General features: G+C 32.5%; 2 protein-coding genes across 4 annotated transcripts; one reads left to right on the top strand and one right to left on the bottom strand.

The window, feature by feature from the left end:
• On the bottom strand, positions 1-6,111 carry LOC140842757 (casein kinase 1-like protein 3). Of its 3 annotated transcripts, XR_012120480.1 has the most exons (16): positions 5,870-6,110; positions 5,699-5,739; positions 5,098-5,167; positions 4,224-4,372; positions 4,028-4,123; positions 3,877-3,944; positions 3,435-3,496; positions 3,279-3,342; positions 3,089-3,173; positions 2,885-3,011; positions 2,622-2,698; positions 2,418-2,472; positions 1,944-2,080; positions 1,568-1,756; positions 1,277-1,386; positions 1-202 (listed from the first exon to the last, which is right to left on the bottom strand). XR_012120480.1 is itself a non-coding variant. In XM_073210882.1 (15 exons), the coding sequence occupies exons 1-14, from the start codon at positions 5,943-5,945 to the stop codon at positions 1,616-1,618; spliced, it is 1,248 nt and encodes a 415-aa protein (XP_073066983.1). In that variant the 5' UTR covers positions 5,946-6,111; the 3' UTR covers positions 1-202; positions 1,568-1,615. The 3 variants fall into 3 exon arrangements, 2 of the variants coding, with proteins under 2 accessions (XP_073066983.1, XP_073066982.1); XM_073210882.1 differs by lacking the exon at positions 1,277-1,386 and having other exon boundaries at positions 5,870-6,111; XM_073210881.1 differs by lacking the exon at positions 1-202 and having other exon boundaries at positions 1,011-1,386.
• Positions 6,112-13,782: 7,671 nt separating this feature from the next.
• On the top strand, positions 13,783-17,706 carry LOC140842758 (chloroplast processing peptidase). Its single transcript, XM_073210883.1, has 5 exons — positions 13,783-14,294; positions 15,965-16,102; positions 16,996-17,082; positions 17,299-17,366; positions 17,452-17,706. The coding sequence occupies exons 1-5, from the start codon at positions 13,818-13,820 to the stop codon at positions 17,585-17,587; spliced, it is 906 nt and encodes a 301-aa protein (XP_073066984.1). The 5' UTR covers positions 13,783-13,817; the 3' UTR covers positions 17,588-17,706.
• Positions 17,707-25,347: the final 7,641 nt, after the last annotated feature.

The raw sequence follows: 25,347 nt of genomic DNA on the forward strand, positions 1-25,347 counted from the left end.
TAACATCGATGGATCACACCATTTCATTAATAAATGCTAACCTTGAATCATCAACAAATCCTCGGTAGTTTGTTGCCAATCACAGAAAGCTTCAAACTTATCTGGCATTAGTTGTTTGCAACAGCAATCGCGATAAATCTCGCCAAATAACATTTCTCTGCTCATCAATCAAAGTCGGCATAACGCGCTGGAAAGAGCACACCTGAAATTTAATGTGAAATATGGTATGTTCCGAGAAGTATCATATTTTGACACATCTTTACTCAGTATTACTGTTAGACAGAAACAAGAGTGAAAAACATTGATAACATTTAACCATGCAAGAACCCATATATAAGAAACAAGAGTGAAAAACATTGATAACATTTAACCATGCAAGAACCCATATATAAGAAACATAGATATTTCAGTTTGGTTGAGCAAGCTAGAAAGATGCACAGATGACAACAAAACATAGTTTCTTTACTAAATAAAAATATCCTAACATAGAGTAACCAGATAAATTTTTTTTTTTTTTTTGAAAAGAGTAACCAGATGATTGCAGGAACATAAATAGGTTAATTTACAGATGAATCATCCCAACCACAAAAATTGAACTAAAAAAACAACACACACAAAAGATTCATAATTAACTGTAGTTAAACAGATGGTGCAAGATAAAATTCAGGAGAACAAATCAACAAATTAAATTCAACATGGTGAGAGTTGTGGACGTTGTGATCTATGTGACGATAAAGAAGGAGAGGGTCCGAACGAGGGATCAAAGATAAAGGCATTTCTCCTTAACCATTGAAGAAAGGCAAAAGAGCACTCAGATTCCAAGCGCCAGTAAAAGCTTGAGAGAACCAAGACCCATGGTCAAAATTATGACCAAAAAAACAAAAACAAAGTCAATGGAAGAGGTTTCTGCCCTAAACAAGAAATAGTTGAACAAGGCACAAAATTCGACAAATATTTCATCACCAACAAATCTAGTCAGGTTAAGCAGGCATTCTCATGACAATACCGGGTGCACAGAATAAGGATCTAAAGGTGGCAACATAGCATCAAAATGCTGTGCACATGTACAATGATTCAAAAGCCACCATATGGACAAGTGAGACAGAATGATTTATTACAGATTAACATTTCATTCTTCTTACTGAACAAAAAAATCAAAACAGCAACTAAATAAATGTTTCAATATAGGAGAAACAGAATGCTGCCCTATATGCAAGCAACAACCAAAAGTGTTCACTGATGATCTAAATTAAGACATCTAACATGAGCTTCACACCTCAAAAAGAATAGTGCATTTCGCAGACCAGCTCCTTTGTAATTGAACATTACCATATTCCACTAAAATGGTAATGAAGTCTTTAGCAGTACTTTTGACACGATGTTTACCTGGAAAACACAAACAAGAAGTATATAAGGACTAAGGAACAGAAAATGGTTCGCTGACATGCATCATAAATTGCGTGCTGAAATTTTAAAAGAAAAAAAAACTACATATTGAAAAAGAGAAGTGGAAATGGCAGGTGGATGAGGGAGAAAGAGGAAGATAGAGGCTTAAGTGAATGAGTACCGTATAAATCATTTGGAAGAAGAAATCCGGTGTAGGGAAGATATCCAACTACTTTGACGGACCAATGCTATCACCATTTTCACGAGTAGCATTTGCTTCAGTTGATAAATTAGGTTTTGAGGCATTCCCTTTTGCCACAACAGCAGGAGTGAATGAAGTAGGTGTCAACTGCGGTACACCGCTTAGCACCTACAAAAGAAAGGACATCGTGTTTCTAGTTTAACTAGAAAAGGAAAAACATGATATGATTGCCCCAAGCAATATCGTACACAAATCAATGTTATGAACACATTATCACAAAAACAAATAATTTATTCTTGAAGAAAGGAAAGGGAATAAGCTTGTTCCACTTTCTCTAACCAAAAAGGTTGCGTACATTTCTATCCATAGGAATCCTATAAGTAAGATTTCGATTCGCCGGTGATCCAAATTGCACGTGAACACCAGGATTGGTAGCAGCATTATTCGACCTCATACATTCACCCAATTCAGCCGAAAACAATGCATTGTTATCTGCAAAAATGACATGCAAAAGATTCCAGAATTAGCAATCTCACAAAATTTGGAATTATCCCTCTTATATGCATAATGAATTACTAAAGTTATCCTTATTCTCAATTTGTTTTTCATGCATTGTATTTCAATTTCAACCTTGGTCAGACATTCTCGCAGCACTGAAAACCATATGACAAAAACTAGGCTCGAACAATTAACTTAGAGAGTATATACACTCCAATGCATAACTTCGTTACTTGAAAATAATTGAATCGAGAATATTATTTTCAACAGGAAACAACATATAATCATAAGTTCTCATTTATCGACGAAATCTATGTATCAAAATTCTAACCTCGATGCTTTTCCATGTCCATTGGAGTTGCTCGGCTACCCTCACAAGAAATTGGCTGTGAAAATCAATCAAAGAATGTTTGAATATTATGCATACCAACTCACACAGTAAATGAAATATTTTTTATAGTAATCTTTCCAAGTAAGCCATGAAGTATGTTGAATCGGGAAAATAAAATGAGATAACAAGGAAAACAATTTACACCTGCTGCTGGTTTTCACTTGTTTGTGCCTGCTGATACTTCAGAATGGTCCAGTCAAATATGTAATCAAATTCATACCCTGCAAGATGACAAGAAACAAATCAATACTTCAAGCCAATAAAAGATAAGGGGACAATTCACAAATCAAATCCACACTTCAGTTTTCCAAACAATTTACAATATCCAAGAGTGTGATTTATCACACACGTGAACTTTTATGAAGCACAATATCTACGTAAACCTGGAATAAAGCCTTGGCCCTAACCTTCACGGGTAAACAGTTCACGAAACAGGCGTTTCAAAAATCCATAATCAGGCCGTTGGTCAAATTTCAACGAATGACAATAATGGAAGTAGGATGCAAATTCCACAGGATGAGACTTGCACAAAACCTTCAAGACATAATTGATGAACAACAAAATATAGAATAAAAAATACTAGAATTATAATTATAGATGAATGTATCTACCTCAATAGTAGTTGACAGCTTTTTTTCAGAAATTTTGTCATATTTTTGCTTCTTCGTAGCAGCTTTCAGTCCCTGCCACGGAAGGCTAGAAGAAGATTATTGGTTGGTCAAAAGATGTACAAGTAATGATCACATCCTTAAACAATGGAAAACATATTCAAAATAGTGAAGGAGAAAAGAACAAGCACGCCTTCCTCTCAAGAAATACAGAAGTACATATCCAAGGGACTCTAAATCATCTCGACAGCTTTGCTCTTCAAAATAAATAAAATGGGAGTTCAGAGCCTATCTCGTCACTCTTTTACTGAAATAAACCAAACAAAAGGAAGTTTTCTCCTAGCTTTACCAATCCCAAGATGTGTATTACAACTTGCATACCGCGCAGTTCCTGTCAAATTCCCATTCTCCCTGTAGAGTTCAAAGTTAAACAAAACAATGAAGATCAATAAACCTGAGATAGAATGCCACTCACAAGTGGAATGAAATGAAAACACTGAAACAAATCAGAATATGATTCAAATAGTGGAAAAAATATTATTAATTTTAATTTCCAAAACAACACAAATGAAGATTATAAAAAATGAACAAAGTAAGATGTCAAATGAGGTGTGGCCAACCTCAGGCAAACCAATTACTCAATTGGTGAACCATGCGGTTTCTCAGGAGTCAGGACTTAAATCCCCAATCTCAAACGACATCAATTACATACATGAGAATTTATCATAAAAATTAACAAAATTGGAACAATTTTACCAATGGTTTCACAATCAAAGAGCGAAAAATGTAACCTGTATGTAATGTGCCGGTTACTTGAATCTCGATATCTTTTAGCGAGGCCGAAATCAATAATATAAACCTATGGAGTGCGGTAGGGAATAAAATTACAAAAAAAGACGAGGTGAAGGGCCAGAAGAAATGGTAAACATAACAATGGCATACTTGATTTGCTTTTCGACCAAGACCCATCAAAAAGTTATCAGGTTTAATATCCCGATGTAAAATCCCCTTCGAATGCACAAATTCTATTCGAGTTATCTGTAGACTCAAAAAAGGAGAAAAATTCCAAATCAGAATACCAAAACAATTTGTGACCGCAGAAATAAGATAACAAAGTATCGTTTATCTATTAACTTACCATTTGATCAGCCAACATCAAGACGGTCTTAAATGATAATTTCCGACCACAATACACAAAGAGATCCTCAAGGCTTGGACCGAGTAAATCAAGGACAAGAACATTGTCATCCCTGTCCACACCAGACCACTTTGTACCTGGTATGCCACCTAAGAAGAGAGAAATAGAAATAATTTATAGGTAAATAATGAAGACACAGTTCGTAATTTCAATACGTCATGCTAACTCAGCAAACCAAACATGTTTACTGGAAGCAACATCATGCCTCAGGACACAAAATAAATCTCAAGGTAACACTATCATCTTTGTCAGTATTGCTGATAAGCAAACAAATTGATGAATATCGACTGAATATATACACAAAAAAGCTCAGTTTAACATATCGGCAAAGTAACTTCTGATATACTTCCTTTATCTCAGTCATCAAATCAAAATAAGATTCTCTCATAGACTAAATTACAGAGATCTTTGAACTTAAAATTTTCTTCCGCAAATGATGCACTAAATTATCTGTCATTCCTTTTCAAATTGATTATCATAATTAAGACGAACAACTGACAAGATGTGAGAATTTCGGTGCTCATACGAAAAATTTTGACTTCCTTTTTTTTGTTTTATATGGATAGCGTCGAATGATTGCTCAATCCAAGCTTGACAGCAATAACAATGAATGTCGTCCGGTCACCTTGTTTCTTTTTATTAAAGCAATAAATGTTCTTAAAAGCGCACAATTACTTCCTCACATAAGCGAATTACGTGTGAATTTGATTGGAATGAACCAATCATCAATCTATTATGTCATTCACACAACCCATGGATTTGAAAAACACGTGCCAATTGCACACCGAATCCCTTGGGATTCAATAGTACATACTTCCTCCTTGAAGAATCTTGTATAACTTGGCCTCATAAAGAAGTTGATGGTGCTTGGTTTTGTTATTTTCCTGAAAACAGAAACAAATAGAAAAACTTTTGATTAGCATCCAATATCACACTGACTAAAAATCTTCTCTTCAACAAATAAACAAATACAGACAACTGTTCCATTTCTGTAAACAGGACCTTCCAAAATAAACAAACCAAATTTCTAACAATCCCACGTTTAGTCGATTTGACATAGTATAAAGGATCAATTCAAGTGCAATGCGGTCATGTTTTTTAAGCAAATTGGTATGAGGAACCTGATTTAAGAATCCTTTAACACAACCTTCGACACAAATTGATGTGAAACCACTTAAACCTACTTAAAAGCACACAAAATAGCAATGAACCTAAATTACAGTGGCTTTAGTCTAATTAGCACTTCTATTTCATGAAAAATAATAATTAAACAATAAGAGATACTCCGCTACATGCAACTTTACAATTCTATTCCATCTCTCATCAAATTATAAGCAAAAATGTACAGAACAGAACAACCACATACGCAGAAATAGAATCCATCAGTTTCATTAGCTAAAGAGGGGGGAACTTACGATTTTCACAGCGACGATCTCAAAACTATCGACATGCGTAGCTGCATAGGGGAAAAAGGTCAGAAAAATCATACAAATAAAAAAAAGGTCAGAAAAATCATACAAATCAAAAAATGGCTAACCTAAAGTGACTAAGAGAAGTATGATACATAAATTGAAAAGAGAACTCGCCGAGAAAGATTTCACCGAAGGATCCACTACCGATCTTACGGCCGAGCTTGAATTTGCCTCCGATGATCCTTTCCATCAGATCCAATCTCAACTCTCATCAGTCAATCGAAGCTCCTCAAAATTAGTGTTCGCAAAGAGCAATGGAGAATTTTTTTTCCCGGGAAGAAAACAGAAACCACACACCTAAGAGGGTTTATTATTTAGTTGTTCGTTAGGTGATATGTTCTTATCACTGTCGAAAAAGAGAAAAGAGAAGATTCATTGACTAGTTGCACTGGGATGCCGGGCCGGGCCCGGATTTGCCCCTCTCATTTTTGTCCTCCAACTTCGTCTCCATCATCTTTATATCTATTTCGATCTTAGTTTTTTATGACACAGATCAAATATTTATTCTGATTTCAAAAATATTAATGGGGTGTATTTAACGTGAGAAATTTATTGACTTTTATGACTTTTGTAGATTTTAAAAATCTAGAGCTATTCAATTAAGACTTTTGCATACTCTATAGAAGTATTGTGGTATTCAAAATAGACTTTCATGGAGTTTTAAAAAGTCAAGTGGTATTCAACATTGACTTTTATAAACTCTATAAAAGTCTACAAGTATTCAAATTTTCCATGGACTTTTAATAACTCCATGGAATTCATTGACATACAAACATTAAAGCCTAAGGTACAACTACAAATAGTAAAAAATTGTATTTGGTTCACCCCAAAGATTTGAATGGATTTTTAAAACTTCTAACTCTCTCTCTGTCGCTTCACATCACATATCTTCATATCTTCTCTCCTTTCATCTATTTCTATTACTCTCTCAAATTTTCGAAGTGTATTTCTATATATATTTTCATCTTTCTTTTTTAAATTTTTTATTTTTTGGCTGATTGTTTATTTAATAATTTTTTATTTTAATAACACGGGGAAATTTTGAATTATAGAATTGATTTTGTGATTTTTAATTTATGATTTATACAAATTAATGTAATATTCAATAATAATAAAAGATGATCAAAAAAATATTGTTTAATTCTTAATAATTGAATAGTTTCGTAACAACAATTATTTTTTAAATTCATTTTCGTATTTTTAATTAATATGTAAGCTATGATATTTTTATACAAAATTATATTCACACAATAATAAATAATATTATTTTTACATTTATTTTATCAATTTAAAAATAAGATTACATGTTAATCAATTGATGTATTTTAAAAAATTTACAAACATACATATAAACCCACATATATATACATGTAAGGATTGAATATGTTATATATGTCAATTAATTATTGGTTCAAAGAAATTAATAAAAAATCACATGTTATAGTTAAGTACAAAATTTATAAAATTCTATAAAAAAAATTTACAAAAGTCTATAAAAATCTTGCAAAAAAGTCTACATAAATCCACATAAATCTGTTTATAAATCTGTGAGATTCCATAAAAGTCAATAAAATTTATCAAATCCATAAAAGTCTATCATTTAAAAAAGTCATTAAAAGTCATCAAAACTCTGAATTGAATACACCTCACTTAGTTTGGCAATACAAGCACAGTTCAAAAAATTTCCTAAATCTAGTGATAATATTGTTCAATATTAATAATAATAATAATATAAATAATATTATTACATCATTAATATTAATAATATTATTAATTTTATTTTTGACGTGACTTCGAGAATGAAAATAATAATTTCATATCGGTCTCAAATTATTTCAGATATTTTAAAATTCGAAAAAGTGTCGGATTTTTCCGATGAGCCCGAACATGTCGAGAAATATGTCATCCTTAATCTGTACCGTACCACTTGCGTTACGACTCTAGCCATCTGGCAACCCATGGTGATTTGGTGGCATGCAAATCGTGGAGGAGAGATGAATCATGAAGATTTTTTAGTCATGTCAAGTCCTCGTGATTTTTTATTTCAGAAAAATAATTTTAGTCTTTTAAAAAAAATTTCCAATTTAAAATTTTTTGGTTGTTGAAATTTAGGTTTTAGTTATATACTAGGTATAGACACCTCAATTTTTGAGGTGTTTACCCAGTCTTTTTTACATGTAATCGATTCTTTTTTATATTTTAAAGATATATTAGTAATAGGTAAATTTTACGTATACATTCGATTTTTTAAAATTGATTCACATTTATATTTCTTAAAAATAGATATTCTTGAGTTGTTTTAGATAATGAATTGAATAAAAAAGTATGTAGAGGCTGAAAGAATTTTTCATTCATTTAAACCATAATTATCATATTCTTAGTCTGGTGATTATTGACATTATTGTTAAAGCTTAAAAACAAGCTATATTTTGCTTGAATCTTGTTATCAAAATATTAACAAATTCTAGATATAATAACAACGGGATAATATACATATATTCCATGTAATAATTCCAGGTAGTACATATCTAGAAAGTAGAAAAATCCTAGCTATGTTCTCATTATTACAAGTGCACTTTAATCCTCGTTTCTGACTGTTGAATTAAACTTGAAGAAAACAAATCTCATAATAAGGTGAGTTAATTTCTAGTATATTTATCGATATCCAGTTGTAGAAATTTTACTGATTGAAAATAAAAATATTAAGAAAATCTAATCATATCATCTTAATTTATTGAAAACTAAACAACTTGTGCAAACAAACTGGTTAGAATTTATCAAATTGCATTCTTGAAATAATAAAGACAAGCTATTGATCGTAGTCAACCACAAACAGTAATAAATTCGGATAAACTACGTATATTATCTATTGTTATTTACGAGGATATCCGCAATTCAAAGGATATATATATAGCATCTACTAACAAAATCCGGAAACCAGCTAGATACATCAACTATTAGCTGGTTTTGAGATAAAAGTTTTCAAGACTGTAAGACCGTTTAAGTGTACTTACTGAGTTTGCCGGATAATGTTGATATCTAGCTCTGTTTCGATATCAGCTGCGTAGTCTAACAGAAGAGAAAGCTTTGATTCCATGTTAAGTGCCCTTCATAAGTAACGGCAGTTAGCTTAAAACCCTTTCACAAGCACAACAAATATCTTAGATCCCTCGTATCAAATGCAAGCTAAATCCTTTAGTTATCTGAACTTAGTATTAAGGCAGAAACCGAGAACCGAAAAAAACATACTGAAGTAGTATAATTGTGGAAACACCAAAATAAATTTTCTATTCATCTAATTTTGCCCATTATTGCATAACCTAATCCAAGAAAGAGTAATGAGCTTTTGTGGCTTCAACCGCGTGCTTGATTTATCGCATGATATAATGAAGTCAGTTGGATCACATTATTGATTTAATAGGAAATGATTGAAGCCCACTTGTTTAAACTAAACCTAAACACCTAACTCCCGAGAACAGTTGCTCACTGCTTTTGCAAATACCTAGGTAGATCATCCTAATCTGAAGCTTGGAGATAGAAAAAAAGTGTTTGAGCAAAAACAGATTTCCCTAAATGTTTTCAGATGCTTGATTGGAAAATTTATCTGGTGTCTAACTTCAAAGTTTTCCCTCTCCGTGGTCTTCTGTCCTAAATATGGTTTATTTATATTAGTTTTCAGTTGATTCTCATTTTATATTCTTTAATCATTGGCTAACCACGTTGTTAATGGTAGCACCACAAATAAAACACAGGACACAGGTAACAAACCGAAACAAAACCGAGGGAAAAAAACAAATGCGAACTAACTTAGGAAAATCTGCCGGAGCCCAAAAAGAGAGAACACCGTGAGGCCAAAAGCGAAGGACCTACAAGGTCACCGAAATCTATATGGCCATCCACATCCTTAGAACACGGGCAAACAAGCGTTAAAACCATGCGTTCTATGGTTAATTGGGAACAAAAAACGAGCAATTCCAGAAAAAAAAATCAAACAGAAAGTTTAATTGCACAGACAGGGCGTGCCAGCAGAATGCCAGATTCGAACAAATCCAAGGGAAACACGCACCCGGTTGATGCTTTCCAAAGATCGACCGACGCACGGAACGGTGGAGAGAAAACGATGGCAGCAAGATGGAATCTTGAATGAGACCGAACAACATACGAAACGATTGAGAAAGAACGAATGGTGGAAAAGGAAAGCAAGGAGCTGGAATTGAAGGAGAATGAAGAGAAAGAGAGAACCGAATGCTATAACCCTTCACAAGCCTCCTTCAGTCCTTCTATTGACAACACAAACCCTTGCTCTGTTGGAGGAAAGAAGGCAGAACACGTGTATTTTGGATGACCGGCAACCGTACAAAAACAGGCCCATTTCAAATTATTCGTGCTTTCATATATGTAGATATATTTTATTTTTGGTAATTTTAATATTTTTTTTGTTAGAAATGTTGATGTGATACTATATATATTATTGATATATTAGTGTCACACCAAAAAAATATAAAAAAAATCGCAAATCTGTGTTTATAAGACCAAAAATTAATTTTTCATTTATTCTATGTGGCGAGGTTGGGTGTAGTTTCGAAATATGTAGGAGCAAATGCATTGTATTGGGGGATTCACCGTTCGCCTATGGGTGAAGATATTCTATGTGATCTGATGAGTTAATAGTGCAAGAAGTCTCTGGCCAAAGCAAAAAATGTGCTTTAGAGAAAGGTGTTTTTTTAGTTGCACATACCATGCCACTATTAGTACTCAAAGATAAATCACGTTGTTATCGAATTCATTTGCAACTCTTGATATATCAATGATTGTAGATTCGATCGGGATATGTGTGTGGACCTTACTGTACGCTAACCATGAATAAAGGTTTTTGCAGGCACTATCAGTGATACCTAGGAGATCACGAGACAATGCTACTAGATGCTCTTACCATGATTCGATGGTGTAATCAGAAATGAGTTCTGACATTCTTAATCAATATGTTGATGAAAAGAATGTGGCTAACTAGGGTAAGCCCGAATAAGAATAAATGTTATTCTGAATCACATAGAGATGTGAACCCGCGGCTAGCTGTATATTTGAACCATTGAGGGTCATACAAATATCGGATTCTGTGTTTCCGTTGAGATAGTCAAATTTCAAGGAGTTGGAATTTGACGACTATAGTTTGATGGAGATCAAACAAGAAGCTTATAAAGGAGTTTATGAGCTGATTCAATATGATTGAAGAAATGGAAGTTATCATGATTGCTAAATAAGGAAGGATAGTGGAACTGTCTGTTTTGTTAAAGAGTTCACTAAAACTGGCAACTGCCCAATATGGTAAATGAAAATTTTGATCTTCGAAATTTTCGATTTTCATTATATGAACAAGATTTGTATCCTCGGTACATTGGCGTTTTCGGATCGTCGATCTGAATTATAATGAGTTCAGAAATACACAATAAGAGGACATAATAAAATAGAGATTTTATTCAATAAAATCCACAAAATTCCTTCCCCAATTACAAAGATAAGTCTCGGCCACCATCTTGAAATTTGGAAGAAGATTTTGGCGAAAAGCAAATTAGATTTGCTTAATTATGGATTAAGAATCTATAATTTTGGTGAATGATTAATTAAGAGTTAATTAGCATAAAAACTATGATTTTGAATCATGGATCTCTCGGCCAAGACACAATTGAATTGAAAAGGTTTAGGCCAATTTTTTTTCTTCCACCGCCGCACTGTTTACAGTCTCAACTCACAAATCGTTTGTGATTTCTATTGCAATCCAAGCGAGGAACATAGTTTTCGATCGTGGACCTAATTTAGGCGATCAAATCTGAAGAGCAGTTCGTAAGAAATACAAGAATGGCTATATCCGCCTAAATATCAGAGTAGTTCGGATTCCAGCGATGAGAACGCAAATATATAATTCTAAACGCCCTACGTATGTTTCTAAACACACGACGCTCAAGGAAAAAAAATTTTAAACTTCTATTACGTCTTGAGTGCGAAAATACGATGTTTCAACACATGAAATCAATAATTTTTCAGATAATTGAACTTAATATTTAATACTTTGAATATCTAAGAGTATTATGGGTTTGCCTGGTGACCGCTCATTTTCGACAATAGTGTTGTGGAGTTGGAAACAATGGATAATTGTATTTGTACATCACTATTATTGCCACCAGAATCAACATTAAAGGATGGACTGGAGCCCAGGTGTTTGATCTGTGATAGTTGTACCCAGGGACGGATCCAGGAATAAGAGTTGGGGTGGACTTGAACTCAATATGATAAGTTATATATTATTAAAAAAAAAGTACATTATATCGTTCAACGAAGTTGTGCCTTACGGGATTTTAAAACATAAAATTCATCAATAATAGAATTTACATCAATATGTTTAGCTAAATCTCGTTCAATATAGAGTGTCAAACAATCGGCATGAAAGTCATCCTCCATTTTATTGCGAAGTGCCGTCTTCACATGCTTCATTGCTGAAAAAGCCCGTTCAATAGTGGCAGTAGACACAGATAATGTCAAAACAAGATGAATCAATCTAGTCAACATAACATAAACACTTGACCGTCCACTCTCGGTCAATTGCTGACACAACTCAACAAGTGTAGAAACCTTTAAATTCTGCATCACATCGAGTTTATAAATGTATCAATTCATACTTCAAAACAACAATTTCTTGATCTGTGAAATCTCCAGGATAAAACTTCTTCGCAAGCTTGCAAATATCATCACTGTTAAATGAGTCAAATGAATTTTTAGGATCTAAAGCTATACTAAGAGAAAGAAGTTTCACCGATAACTCATTGAACCGAGTATTTAACTCCATCAAAATGAAATCTATTGCTGCATTAAAAACATCAAAGTGGTAATGATGTTCTATTGAATAAACCGTCGCTAATTAAAACCGCCGATCCACTTTTTTTTTTATTTTTTAATAATTTAACGACGATTTTAGCAATAACCGTCGCTAATATTTGCGACGGGTTTTGATAAAACTGTCGCCGATCCCCATCGGCGACAGGTTTACTAAAACCGTCGCAAAAGTAGCGACAGTTTTCAAAAAACCGTCGCTAAAACCGTCGCTAAATAAAAAAAAATGGGCTGGACTACAGCCCAGTATAGCCCTAGCGTAGATCCGTCTCTGGTTGTACCATACGAGTACAGGGAGGAAATACACAATAAACATTTCTTCGAACAGAAACGGCGCGATTTCTCGTCTGCACAACGAAGGCTCTGCACAAAGTACATCGAGAAGACTGAGAGAAGCACCAAGGGACGGTGGGAGAGGGAGTAGGCTAGTGACAAAAAAAAACGAAAAAGAGCGGTATTGTCAGAAGAAATAATCATTTCAACAAGATGGAGAGACGAGCATCGTATGGTGGAGCTGGTGGTGGAGATGCATTTTCGGTAGTTTGTGAGGCGAGGTGGAGGGATTTGGTGATCAAATGGGCAGGAAGTCGGTTAAAGAAAGCGGAGAAAACATGGGGGCTTAGGTGTAGTGACGGAGACAGGTTTTCATTTTTATCTGTTTTTATCTGGTTTAAATTTTTTTAAACCATGGTTAATACTGAAAAATAGAATCTTGGACTACTGAAAAATAAGACAAAATTTTATATATAAAAAATATCGGAAAAAAATCATATGGACTACCGAATTATCTAACATATTAATAAAATATATCATATTAATAAAATATTAAAGCTCACGAATTATCTAACAAAATAACTTTGGTTCGAGTTCGGTTCGAAAATATGTTTGAACATTTTCGAGTTCAGCTCAAATCCGTAAATTCGAGTATGAATTAAATATTTATCGACTCGTTCGAAAAATTTGCGAACCAATTCGATTTGTTTAGAACCTAATATGTGCCCACATGTGCCTTGCCATGTAAATTACGAACAATATTCTTATTAAATGAATAAAAATTAGAATTATTTACAAAAATTAATACATATTTGCATAAAACTAATGCAAAGTTTAGAATTTAAAGTGGCTAATTTAAGTCAGCGGTAGCTGGGTCTGCAAGGAGAGGCAATTTATTATTGAAATGGTAAGTCTACAGTTGCTCCCTGGCTTCGCTTCTCTTGATAACCCAATCTTCACGTCAGTACATTTCTCCACCCCCGCGGCCACCAATTTTTGTGAATCGAACCTTATCCGTCCACGTTCTCTCTCAAAACCCGCCAAGTTCGTGTCTTTGAACCATAATAGAAGAGCCCAGATTCAGACCCTTCATTGTAACGGGTCCAAACAGGACACCAAGGAGACCGCGGCCTTTGACACTCAAAACGATGGTAATGGAGGCGGAGGCGACGGGGGCGGCGGAGGAGATGACGAGAAAGCGGGGAATGATAGTGGGATTCTTCCAGATTGGCTGAATTTCAACTTTGACGATGCTAAAACTGTTTTAGCGGCTCTCGCCATTTCGTTGGCCTTCAGGTCGTTTGTGGCTGAGCCTAGATACATCCCATCTTTGTCCATGTATCCCACATTTGATGTTGGAGATAGGATTGTCGCTGAGAAGGTTATTTCTTTAGTCTTATTCGTTTGCATTCGTTTCTTGCTAGTGTTTTATGTCTTTGTTATATATATATATATATATATATATATATATATATATATATATATATATATATATATATATATATATATACATATATATATATATATACATATATATATATATATATATATATATATATATATATATATATATATATATATATATATATTGGCCTGAATTTAGACCATACGGGAATCGAACAAGTTGGAAAAACAGTTGAAAGCATGAAGACTTGAGAATAGTGATAACAGTAACGAAGACTTGATTTCTATCAACCAGTGTCTGAGGTGCTTCCCATTTGGCACACGATTTTATCCTTTTGTATAGAGTGAATGAAAGCTACAGAACTTTCAACTTAGATTTCCCCTGCCTATTGTTCATTCTTAGTAACCCAGGAGAACATAGACAAGAAATAACCGTAGTCCATGATGAGCTGCTAGGCAATATGGACTAGTGGTGGCTTAACTTCATGATGGATATATATTCGAGGCTTACCACTCATACTACTCAACATGACTCCACTTCGCTATTAATCCATTACAATTATACTTCTGACATCCCTCCTTAATTTTTAAAATGAATTGTACTCATGTAATATCCGAATTTTCCGTGGAAATTTGTTTATTTACTGGTTCTTCTATTTGACCTTTGGTATTAACAAATAGCAAATGAATTTCTCCATAATCTACCAGTTTTCCGGTAAAATGACACAAGGTTCTTTAAATTTCATTGGTGCACAAGAGGATCTTGATAGCAGTAGCCAGTAGGGGAAATGTTATCACAGTATTACTGTGGGAGCTGCAGGCTTTTGTTGTAAATGTTCTAGGATTCTCTGATAACTAAATCGCTTCGTTGGTGTACTCCAAAAAATATAAATATCTAACTTGACAATATGGCCATTTATGAAAATGAGATGACATTTTTTTAAAAAAATTTATTTTTGAGATATAGGAAAATGTGATTGATATACGTTTTTATTCATAGGAATATGAATGAAAAAAATGGAGACAGACATTGACCAAATTTTCTCCAACTTCAGATAAATATCACTCATTTTCTTTGAACTTCAAACTTATCAACTCGTATCACTTGTGGTGTTCGAAACCTAAATTGTACTTTAAGGTTCTTTTTCCATGTGTGGTTTTAAGTTCATGCTGGATAATCAAGTAAGTTGAAGCTTTTTCTTAAATTTTTTTAGTCTCGGAACCATTATTTGTCTTTTTTTAAGGAGATCATTATTTGGTCTTTTTCGGCCTTTTTTATGGTGGGTTCATGTGAAGATATATATCGAAGAGAGAAAAAAATACAGTACAAAATTTACATGGTTCGTTCATGAAGGTATACATCGGCAAGTAGGCTAAAATCGTTTTGGTATATCTTAATTTAGAATACAGTTATCTCATGTTTGTTTTGATGAAACGATTTTGGGTGAGTATTGAAGAAAACCTTTTATCCACAATTCATGTGCCTTTAATAGGTTACAATTTTTGATCCAGCATTGCCTGGTTTTTATCGCTAGTTTTGCATCGGTGATGGAGTTACTATGTTGTACAAGTCTCAATGTTTTATCCCTAAGCCAACCTCTTCAGACCAAACTGCCATCTTATACTTGCATTTATCTCAACTTACAGGTCACATATTATTTTCGGAAGCCTTGTACCAATGATATTGTAATTTTCAAGAGCCCTCCAGTGCTTCAAGAGGTTGGCTACACAGATGAAGATGTCTTTATTAAGAGGATTGTTGCAAAAGAGGGTGATATTGTGGAGGTGCTATTTAAAAACTTTGCTCGCTTCATTTGCCCTGTAACTTAAACCCATTCACTCAAACACTTTAGAACTGTTGTTTGACATGATCTCCTGCGCATCTAAAATATTACGGGAAATAAATCATTCAGTTGTTTTCCTACCATTCAGGATCAATCAGAGTTAATCAGCATGCTACTTTCGGTATTTTTATAGTTTTGAGATGAGAATGGAGAATGAATTAGTCAAATTGTGACTACATGGTTTATCTGGTTGATTTTTTTGGAGATTTTATGAATAATGCACCATCATTATTGTAGTAAAATATCCCAGATATCTTGTGGAAGTTTATTAGATCTCCACAAGATTCACATCTTGTAAGATAAGCCATTGTCATTGTCATTGTAAGAGAAGCGAAGTTAGAAGGTATGTTGGATAATGCCTCAAAATCTTTGACTACTCTCAGCTTTTGAAATTTGATTCTTAATCTTATTTGTCTTTTGAAAAGTATCCTACCATGTGTCTTATTTACAGCAGCTAATTAGTACTTCTAAATAAATTTACCTAGTGATTCATTCATTTCTTATTTTATTGCTCCAGACTGCATATTTGTTCATCTTATTTTGGCTTTTCCAATTGTCAGTCCCATACCCTTTTGTTCCAATCTTGAGGGAGTTCATCGCATTTTGCATACAACATCATCTTGAGCGTCAAGGTCTCTTTTCCTGGCAGCAATATCAGTTTATTTCAAAGCCCTTTGGTATCACATATTCAGTTTTCAACAAATTCCCAATCCGATATTTTCTTCTCCTCTTTCTCAAGTTTTTGTTGCTTTCAAGAGGTATAAAGTTTGTTTGCCTTCTAAATGTTTTAAGAATGTGAATGTGTGCAGTGTTTTTTACTTCCTGATTATGCAGGTTCATGATGGGAAGTTGATCGTTAATGGCGTAGTCAGAAATGAAGACTACATTCTTGAAGTGCCTAAATACGAAATGACAAAGATAGTGAGTTCAGTTTTCTCGATTTTGGCATGCAGATCAGGCAGTTTATGAAATTCTGTGACTCCCTTCGTATGTTTTAATGAATGATAATAATGGACAAGCAACAATGATCGAAAAAGCACAAGGGCATAAATTTTTTTTTTAATATCAAAGCATAATGGAATCATTATTCAACTTGGTGAATGTTCAATCAGTTTTCTAATGGCCTTTTTGGTGCAGCTTGTACCGGAAAACTCGGTATTTGTGATGGGGGATAATCGAAATAACAGCTACGACTCGCATGTCTGGTAATAGTTGATTTCAGTGAATTTTGCATAGCAGCTAGTTGCATATATGGTCACTAGTTAGTTATGTTTAGAATTTGTGTGGTAGGGGACCGCTTCCTTCAAAGAATATAATCGGGAGATCGGTGTTTCGATATTGGCCTCCTACGAGACTTGGTGCCACTGTTCTCGCCGAAGGCTGCGCCGTTGACAAGCTGGAAAATAGGAGCGTAGCTGCTCAATGATCAAGATATGACCACTCGCGCGCCTGTTCATTTATGCCTTCTCTAATTCGTTGGAATTTTGTATCATGTGGAGACCTTAGATTTTCATCATTAATTTGAAGGCTTACTATATGCTCTTATCATATGCGTAAACCCGACCACGGTTGATGCCGTGGGTTCCCGGGGATCCCCAACCGATTCATTGAACTGATAGTTCTGGTTTCAATTCTGATTCCAGTCAATAGTAGGTCTCGGCTAAGGTTAAGGGTCGACCCTTGATTTTTAAAGATTTTATCAAGAATAATTATGTTTAATATTTTAAATCTTGGAATTTTTTTTAAAAAAATCTTCAACTAAAATGTAATAACACATATATAAAGAAACAAAAGAGCGTAGTGTAAAGAAATCAAAACCATACGGTTTCTCTTATCATAATGTTCATTCCAATCGTGACTATTTCTTATATTTAGAATTAATTTCGTTTGCCATTATCGTTTTTGTGAAGTGACATAAACTTATTTTCTTCGAAAGAGATATGAGTTCGAACACACTTAAAAACCCAAAAATCCTCTAGATCCCTTAATCTTGTAAGAGTGAGTCTCATGTGAGACCGTCTCACGGGTCATAATCCGTGAGACGGGTCAACCCAACCCATATTCACAATAAAAAGTAATACTCTTAGCATAAAAAGTAATACTTTTTCATGGGTGACCCAAATAAGAGATCCGTCTCACAAATATGACCCGTGAAACCGTCTCACACAAGTTTTCGCCATCTTTGTAATGAATAAATACAAATTTCATTTTGTTCAATATATTACCTCCTGAGATGAAGGATTGCTTCATTGAAACTGTCGACATGAGGCGAGCTATAGTCTATTTTGTTATCTCATCGCACACATATTTTATTCCATATATCCAAACAAATCACAAAAGAATTTATCACCTGACTATATATTCATGTCTTCATCTAATTTTGATTATTGTTTTTAAAAATGTGAAATAAAAATTGATAGGATATTCTTAGAAATTTAAGTCGAGTACGAATAATTTTATCTTTGAAAAACATTTGATTGTCGATTCTCATGCCTTTTTTATCACGAGATTATAAGACAATGTTTCCAATCACTAAAAAAATGATTTTTGGTTTAAAAAATCAAATTTATTTGTTTCTTACTGTTTAATATAATCGAAATATAAATTCTGGTGGGATGTTGATTCTGCTTCTACAAAAATGATTTTGACAAAAGGTTAGTATTAAATTAACTTATTTATCAAACACTACCCATTCTGATATTTATTTTTTCATTTTTTATTTTCAAACATCATCTATATCTGATTTTTCTTACTTCTTCATAATCTATAAATTTAATAAATTGTATAAAACATATTTTTTTTTCAAATACTCTCTTCCCCAAGTTGTGTGACACAACTCAAATATTAGATGTTTTTTTAAATTATTATTTAAACTTTATTGCATGCATTTTAAAGAGAGAGTTTAGTTCTTAGTCTCTTGTCTTTATTCCTATGCTTTTATGTTCGAAACTTTTTGACTACTTTTAGGAATATATATTGAAGTTCAACAGCTCCACCATTGATATTTCAACAATAACAAATATTCCACTCGCGATAGTTATAATGATTAATGACCAAATCAAGCCTAATTTATCAATATATATAATTAATACTAATTAATAATCTCTAGCCAGGATGAGGCTAGGATAAAGTAATCAAAATCTCATCCATTTATTATGTTTTGTTTCTTCCCACTCATATTTGTCATATTATAAAACTAATCTCATTTGAGCCATGCATCTTTAAAAATTCTCACTTTTGGGAAAGATATTATTAACATGATACCACAACTAAGAGATCATACTTTTTAGTAGGGATGTCAAAAACGAATCCAATATAGAATTTAAGTTAGGGTTGGAGGTTTTCGAGTTCGAGTCAAATCGGGTTGGACCTAAAATCAAAACCAGAAAAATTATTTGGGTTGGGCCGGGTTCGGATCCACCCAAGTTGACTTGATTTTTTTTTTAAAAATAGTTTTTAAAATAGAATTAAAAAATATTGGCTATATTTTTTATATTTTATGTTTGAATTTTTTAATTGTATATCGATATCATAATTTTCATCTTATAATATTTATTTTGTAAACTATTGATTTTTTAAATAATTGTTTATTTTTTGTATTAAAAAATACTTTAAATTTTCTATAATTTACTTTTATATCTATGAATTTATTCATAAATGAGGATGTTTGATAAAATATTTATTTTGAAAAAAATTATTGAAATTTATTTGACATGCTTGGAAATTTTTTTAAATATTTATTGATCTCATTAATTTTAATCATGTAATATTTATTTTGTGTGCTTCTTTTATGGAGTAATTAATAGTTTACACAACTTCTACTCTTAAATTTAAATGTTTAATCCACAAAACATAATTATCATATATCTAGGCAATATTTTGTTATTATGTGTTTAGATTAAAATATTAATAATGTGTTTTGAATTTTTATTTAATTATTTTGTTAAATAATAAAACAACAATGTTCGCATACTTGAATATTAAAAAAATCATATATATTTTTAAAAAATCATATTTTTTAAAAGAACTTTTCAGGTGGGTCGGACTAATCGGGTTGGTGCAGTTCTCGGATTGATGCGGGTTCGAGTTGAGAAATTTTTTGTATTACCCATAATTCAACCCGACCCACCCTAATTTACACCTACTTTTTAGACCACTTCCTAGATCAAATCCCTGTATATTCTTTCCATTTATAAGTTGAATTCGCAGGTTCTCTTGTAGCTTAATGTTTCCTCATTTTTAAAAAGCGCACACACAATATAATATAGTGCATGATAAATGTTTTTTTGTCCGGCCACTACCTTGTTTAATTAGTTTTGAGTTTTAGTTTATTAAGTAGTCAAAGTTTGGTTGTGATATACAAAATTTCAATTTTCATTTTTATTGGTCAAATTGATGAGATGAAATATGACAAGTCAGAAATTTTTGATGTAATGTCAGTATTTTTCAGTGCTTTGTCAACAATTAGATCAAAATAGCCAAAATTAAAAGTTAATGTATCAAAACCAATTTTTGAATAGTTAATGAACCAAAACCCAAAATTAAACAAGGGCAAAAACTTGTGTGAGACGGTCTCACGAATCATATTTGTGAGACGGATCTCTTATTTAGGTCACCCATAAAAAAATATTACTTTTTATACTAAGAGTATTACTTTTTATTGTGAATATGTGTAGGGTTGACCCGTCTCACAGATTATGATCCGCGAGACGGTCTCACATAAAACCCACTCTTAAACAAGTTAGTAGAAAAACTACGTTTCCTATAAACTGTATATTTATTATCGTGGAATAATATTCACTAGCTCAAATTTTTTAGAATTTAATTTTTTTAAATAATTTATGGTCGGTGCATGGTATTTACGCAGCAGGTATAGTTTTATGCACGTGTACAATAAAAAAAAGGGTTTAAATAATGTTTAGCACGTAGTATCCTATACTAAGAATTTTTAAAGTCGATGAAATTCTTTTAGCACTAAATAATAACGCCCACCTCAGAGAACTCATGCAAAGTTTTATTTTAATATTCGTCTTTCAAACGTGCTTATATATATATATATATATATATATATATCTTGCTCTCCAAGGTTATTTAAATTTTGATCATGCGAGAAGGAGTTGAATGATTGCGGGAATTACTTAGTAGCGACGTCGACCCGCGTGAATAAAATCAGTGAGTAATTATTACATTCAATTACATATGTAGTTTTCAATGTCCTATATTGTGGTTTAATTAATTTTTTTGTTTTTATAATTTGGGTTGGAAACCGTTTTGGTTCAACATTCATGTTAAAAAGATCTATTGACATGTGAATTTTAGACAAATGTATTCTCGGCAATAGTTAATTGTTAAATCTCGATTGACCGTACGATTATAATAAGAGAAAATTGTGATTTTAATTATGTAAGTTAGTGTGTCTTGTGTTTTAGTTAGTTATGTAATTTGTCAAAGTTTGATCTTCATACAGTAATTTATATATGTATTTTGGTCTTTTTTCGACCGAAATCACTAAATCTATCGAATATTGCTCAATTTATCATACTAAAATTGTAATATTTTAATAATAATTTTAATCTTTACTCTAAATGTATATTTATTAAGAGAATATGGAGGGTTTTTCTTCTATTTATTAAGAGAAATGCTTTATGAAGATGAATTTTAAACATCAAATATAAACTTTAAAAAATAATCTCAATCACAACTAAAGCAGAAGAAATCAAATGAGAGTTTACTTTCCAAACTCACAAACCAAATAAAAAACAATATCCTATAATCTTAATTTAAGTAGAAAATAATATGAAAAATGTATTTAAATTAATTATTTTAACAAAACTTTCATTAGCCGTTATATATATATATATATATATATATATATATATATATATATATATATATATATTCTATTTTATTAAAGTTGAAGACATTATAATAATCATCTAGGAAGGATATCGACTTTTTCCAACTTTACCCTTATATGATACTAATATTACACTTTTGTTTTGTTTTTTTTAAAAAAACTTCAACACACACTTTATTTATTTATTTTTTTATTTCAACAATTCAAATATCAATTTAGTCATTCAATAATTTGTCAAATTTCACTTTAATCTATCGATAATGATAAGAAAGACTGTATACACGCATGATGTATGCAAAGTAACTAATATATAGAGTTGGCAAGCGATGGCCATTCATGCATGTTTTCATTTTAATAGAAAATATCGTTCTCTGCTGAGTTAACTTAGCCAAAAAAAAAGGGGGAAAAATTAATGAATGTGATTTTATCCTTATCGGGTTCTTTATTGAATTCGTCTTTTTGTTAAGTCACTGTATTTGAACAATAATTCACCAAAAGGTGGTGTTGATTGAAATCTCGATCGACCCAACGCTTCGAAATCTACAGATCTCCTGTTTAAAGCAAATCAATAATGGGATCTGCTACTGACCCATTAAAGCAAAAAATTAAAATAGATTTGATAATTGATATTAACTAATTGTTTTGATTTTGTCATATTTATATATATTTGAGTCGTATAGGTCTGGATATTGTGAAACAGTCTCACGGATATATTTATTCGTGAGACGGATCAACCGTGTTCATATTTACAATAAAATTAATACTTTTGACTTTATATTATTTTTTATGATAAATATCTGGCTCACAATATTGACTTGCGAGACCATATAGATGTATTTTTATGTAGAAATTAATGTTATAAACCCACAATTTTATAAGGGGTTGGTGATAATTTATTATATTCAACGCAATTTTTAATATACGATCGTGAAAATTATAATTAGACTCACCTATATCTTACCTGAAAAAATACCCTTATAAAATTATAATTTAAACTATCCCAACCTCTTCATCACTTCACCCCCAAATTAAACCACCGCATCTACTTTTCAAATTCCTGTCCGAATTAAAACGATATGGAGGTAATTAGGTCACACCTTCAGTTGACTGCTGCTACGTGATGCAAATTGATTCATCTTTAATATATACTTAACTATCTAAAAAATAAACAATATATACTTTTCTATCCAAAATTGTTTGATAATAATTAACTAAAATATTAATTAATGTCAACAAATTCATTTTGATCATGATGATGGAATCTTTATTAAAAAAATTGGTCATGTTTTTTCACTACTCACCTGCAGGTAAGAAGAATATTCTTGTTTTAAACAACATTACACACACATACACACACATAGTTTTGATACATTGTCCAACCACTATACTAATCAATGAGGTGACACTTATATATCTTTCAATATATGAGTGTCACTTCATCGGTGGATACGATAGATGAGCAACATATCAAATATATACACACACACACACAAAATTTTGATTTGTTGTCACTAACCGTACATACTTCTGTGCCAAATAATGAAGCGATATTCACATATTAGAGGTTTGTTTCACCCTACTCGTGTAGGCAGTGCCTGCACGGGCAGTGAACGGCCCGGATCACTCCACATGAGTGCTCCGGGCCCATCTCCATGTAAAAAAAAAAAAAAAAAATTGACTCGGAAAAATCCGAGCCATTGGATCGACCCCTGCGGGCGGTAGGGTCGACCGAACCCATATTAGATATACAATTTTGATTTGTTTCATCATATCTAATAGGTAACTGTCACCTCATTAATGAGCATAGAGATAAGCACGGTTGGTGAGCATTATATCAAAACATATATCATGAATTGTTTACACACTAATACACCTCGGAATTATATATATATATATATATACATATATATATATATATATATATATAATATATAAATAGATAAGTGGACAAAGTGATATTATATATAAAGATATATTGATGTATGGAAAGCAAATTAAACTTTCTTAATCGTAAGTGCATGCCATATCTTTACTAGCTTGAAAGAATATTATACGATTGCACGCAAAAATATTGATAAAGGCAAAGTGATCCCAAAGCAAGCTTGAAATGGCCATAACCAACTAATTGAAAGCAAAAGAATAGAGCAAGAAAACGCCTCAAAGTGTAGGGGTCATATTCATCTTTGTTGAAACCCTACTTAATTACAAAAGAAATATCATGCATTGAAAGAATTCTCACCCCCCCCCCCCCCCCCCACCCCAACCCCCAGACAAACGTCCAAATAATGGATTGGCCTTGAAGGTATTGGAGGCTACCGTCCCGTTGTTTATACTTGTAAAGGTTAGGATATGACTATGAACTCACGGGCTGAAAAAAGTGTAAATGGTCAGTTTAGTCGTCTTTATTGTCTTGTTTTCTGTATTATTATTTTAATTTGTCAAAGTCGGGGTCTTAGTTATATAATTTTGCATTTTGTTGGTTTTTAGTCATATTATGACAGAGTGCTGACGTGACATAGAACACGTCAGCAATTTAATTTCCGGTATCACCCCAAAATTTTCTGGCATCATGTTAATGCATCAACAAAATCTGACTACAAACCAACAAAAAGACTGAGATCCAAATTTGACAAGTTAGATGATGAAAATAGAAAACAAGACAATTAGCTCATATGCAAGACGGTCGATATCGTGTTAAGCACTATATGCATCTACTATGATTGTACCTATACTAACCATGATGTTACCCAAAAGTATCTCCATTTTTTATCTACTAATTAACTTGTCATATTTTGAGTTTTGATCCAATAAATATTCAAAACTCCGTTTTAGTGCTCTAACTTTTAAATTTTGGTTCAATTGTTGACGTTGTACCAATAAATGCAACAATTTCTGCTGCTACATTAGCGATTCCCGACGTCATATCAGCATTTCTCGATGTCACATCAACATTCTGACAAAATATGACTACGAGCTAAAAAATAAATTCAGAGTTACTGCACCAATACCAAACTTGAATATATATTTAGAAAACCAAATTCCAAAATGTGACATAATTAGTGGACCGAAAAAATTATTTTTGCCCCACTTAAAGTTTGGTAGGGCTATAACTAACAAAGGAAAGATAAGTAATTTGATTTTATGATGTAAGAACGTTGCAATGAATAGTAGGTATTACACTAAAGTTGAACCACTAAAAAAGGAGTGCAAAAGTTGTATTTTAGTAAAGTTAAATTAAACTACGTACGTTGTTTCCATTTCTGGGGCCACCTTTATGCTAAATATCATGTTTACAGTTTATAATATATATATACAATCGAACTATTTCC

Source organism: Primulina eburnea, chromosome 10, assembly GCF_022965805.1.
Source record: "Primulina eburnea isolate SZY01 chromosome 10, ASM2296580v1, whole genome shotgun sequence".
In the NCBI taxonomy this organism is placed as follows: Eukaryota; Viridiplantae; Streptophyta; class Magnoliopsida; order Lamiales; family Gesneriaceae; genus Primulina; species Primulina eburnea.

Coding starts and splice junctions, on each gene's coding strand:
- LOC140842757 (XM_073210882.1), bottom strand. CDS start 5,945: ATGGAAAGGATCATCGGAGGCAAATTCAAGCTCGGCCGTAAGATCGGT. Junction 4,124..4,223: donor TGATGTTGGCTGATCAAATG/GTAAGTTAATAG, acceptor TTGAGTCTACAG/ATAACTCGAATAGAATTTGT. Junction 1,757..1,943: donor GGATTCCTATGGATAGAAAT/GTACGCAACCTT, acceptor TTTCTTTTGTAG/GTGCTAAGCGGTGTACCGCA.
- LOC140842758 (XM_073210883.1), top strand. CDS start 13,818: ATGGTAAGTCTACAGTTGCTCCCTGGCTTCGCTTCTCTTGATAACCCA. Junction 16,103..16,995: donor AAGAGGGTGATATTGTGGAG/GTGCTATTTAAA, acceptor CTGATTATGCAG/GTTCATGATGGGAAGTTGAT. Junction 17,367..17,451: donor AGCTACGACTCGCATGTCTG/GTAATAGTTGAT, acceptor TTTGTGTGGTAG/GGGACCGCTTCCTTCAAAGA.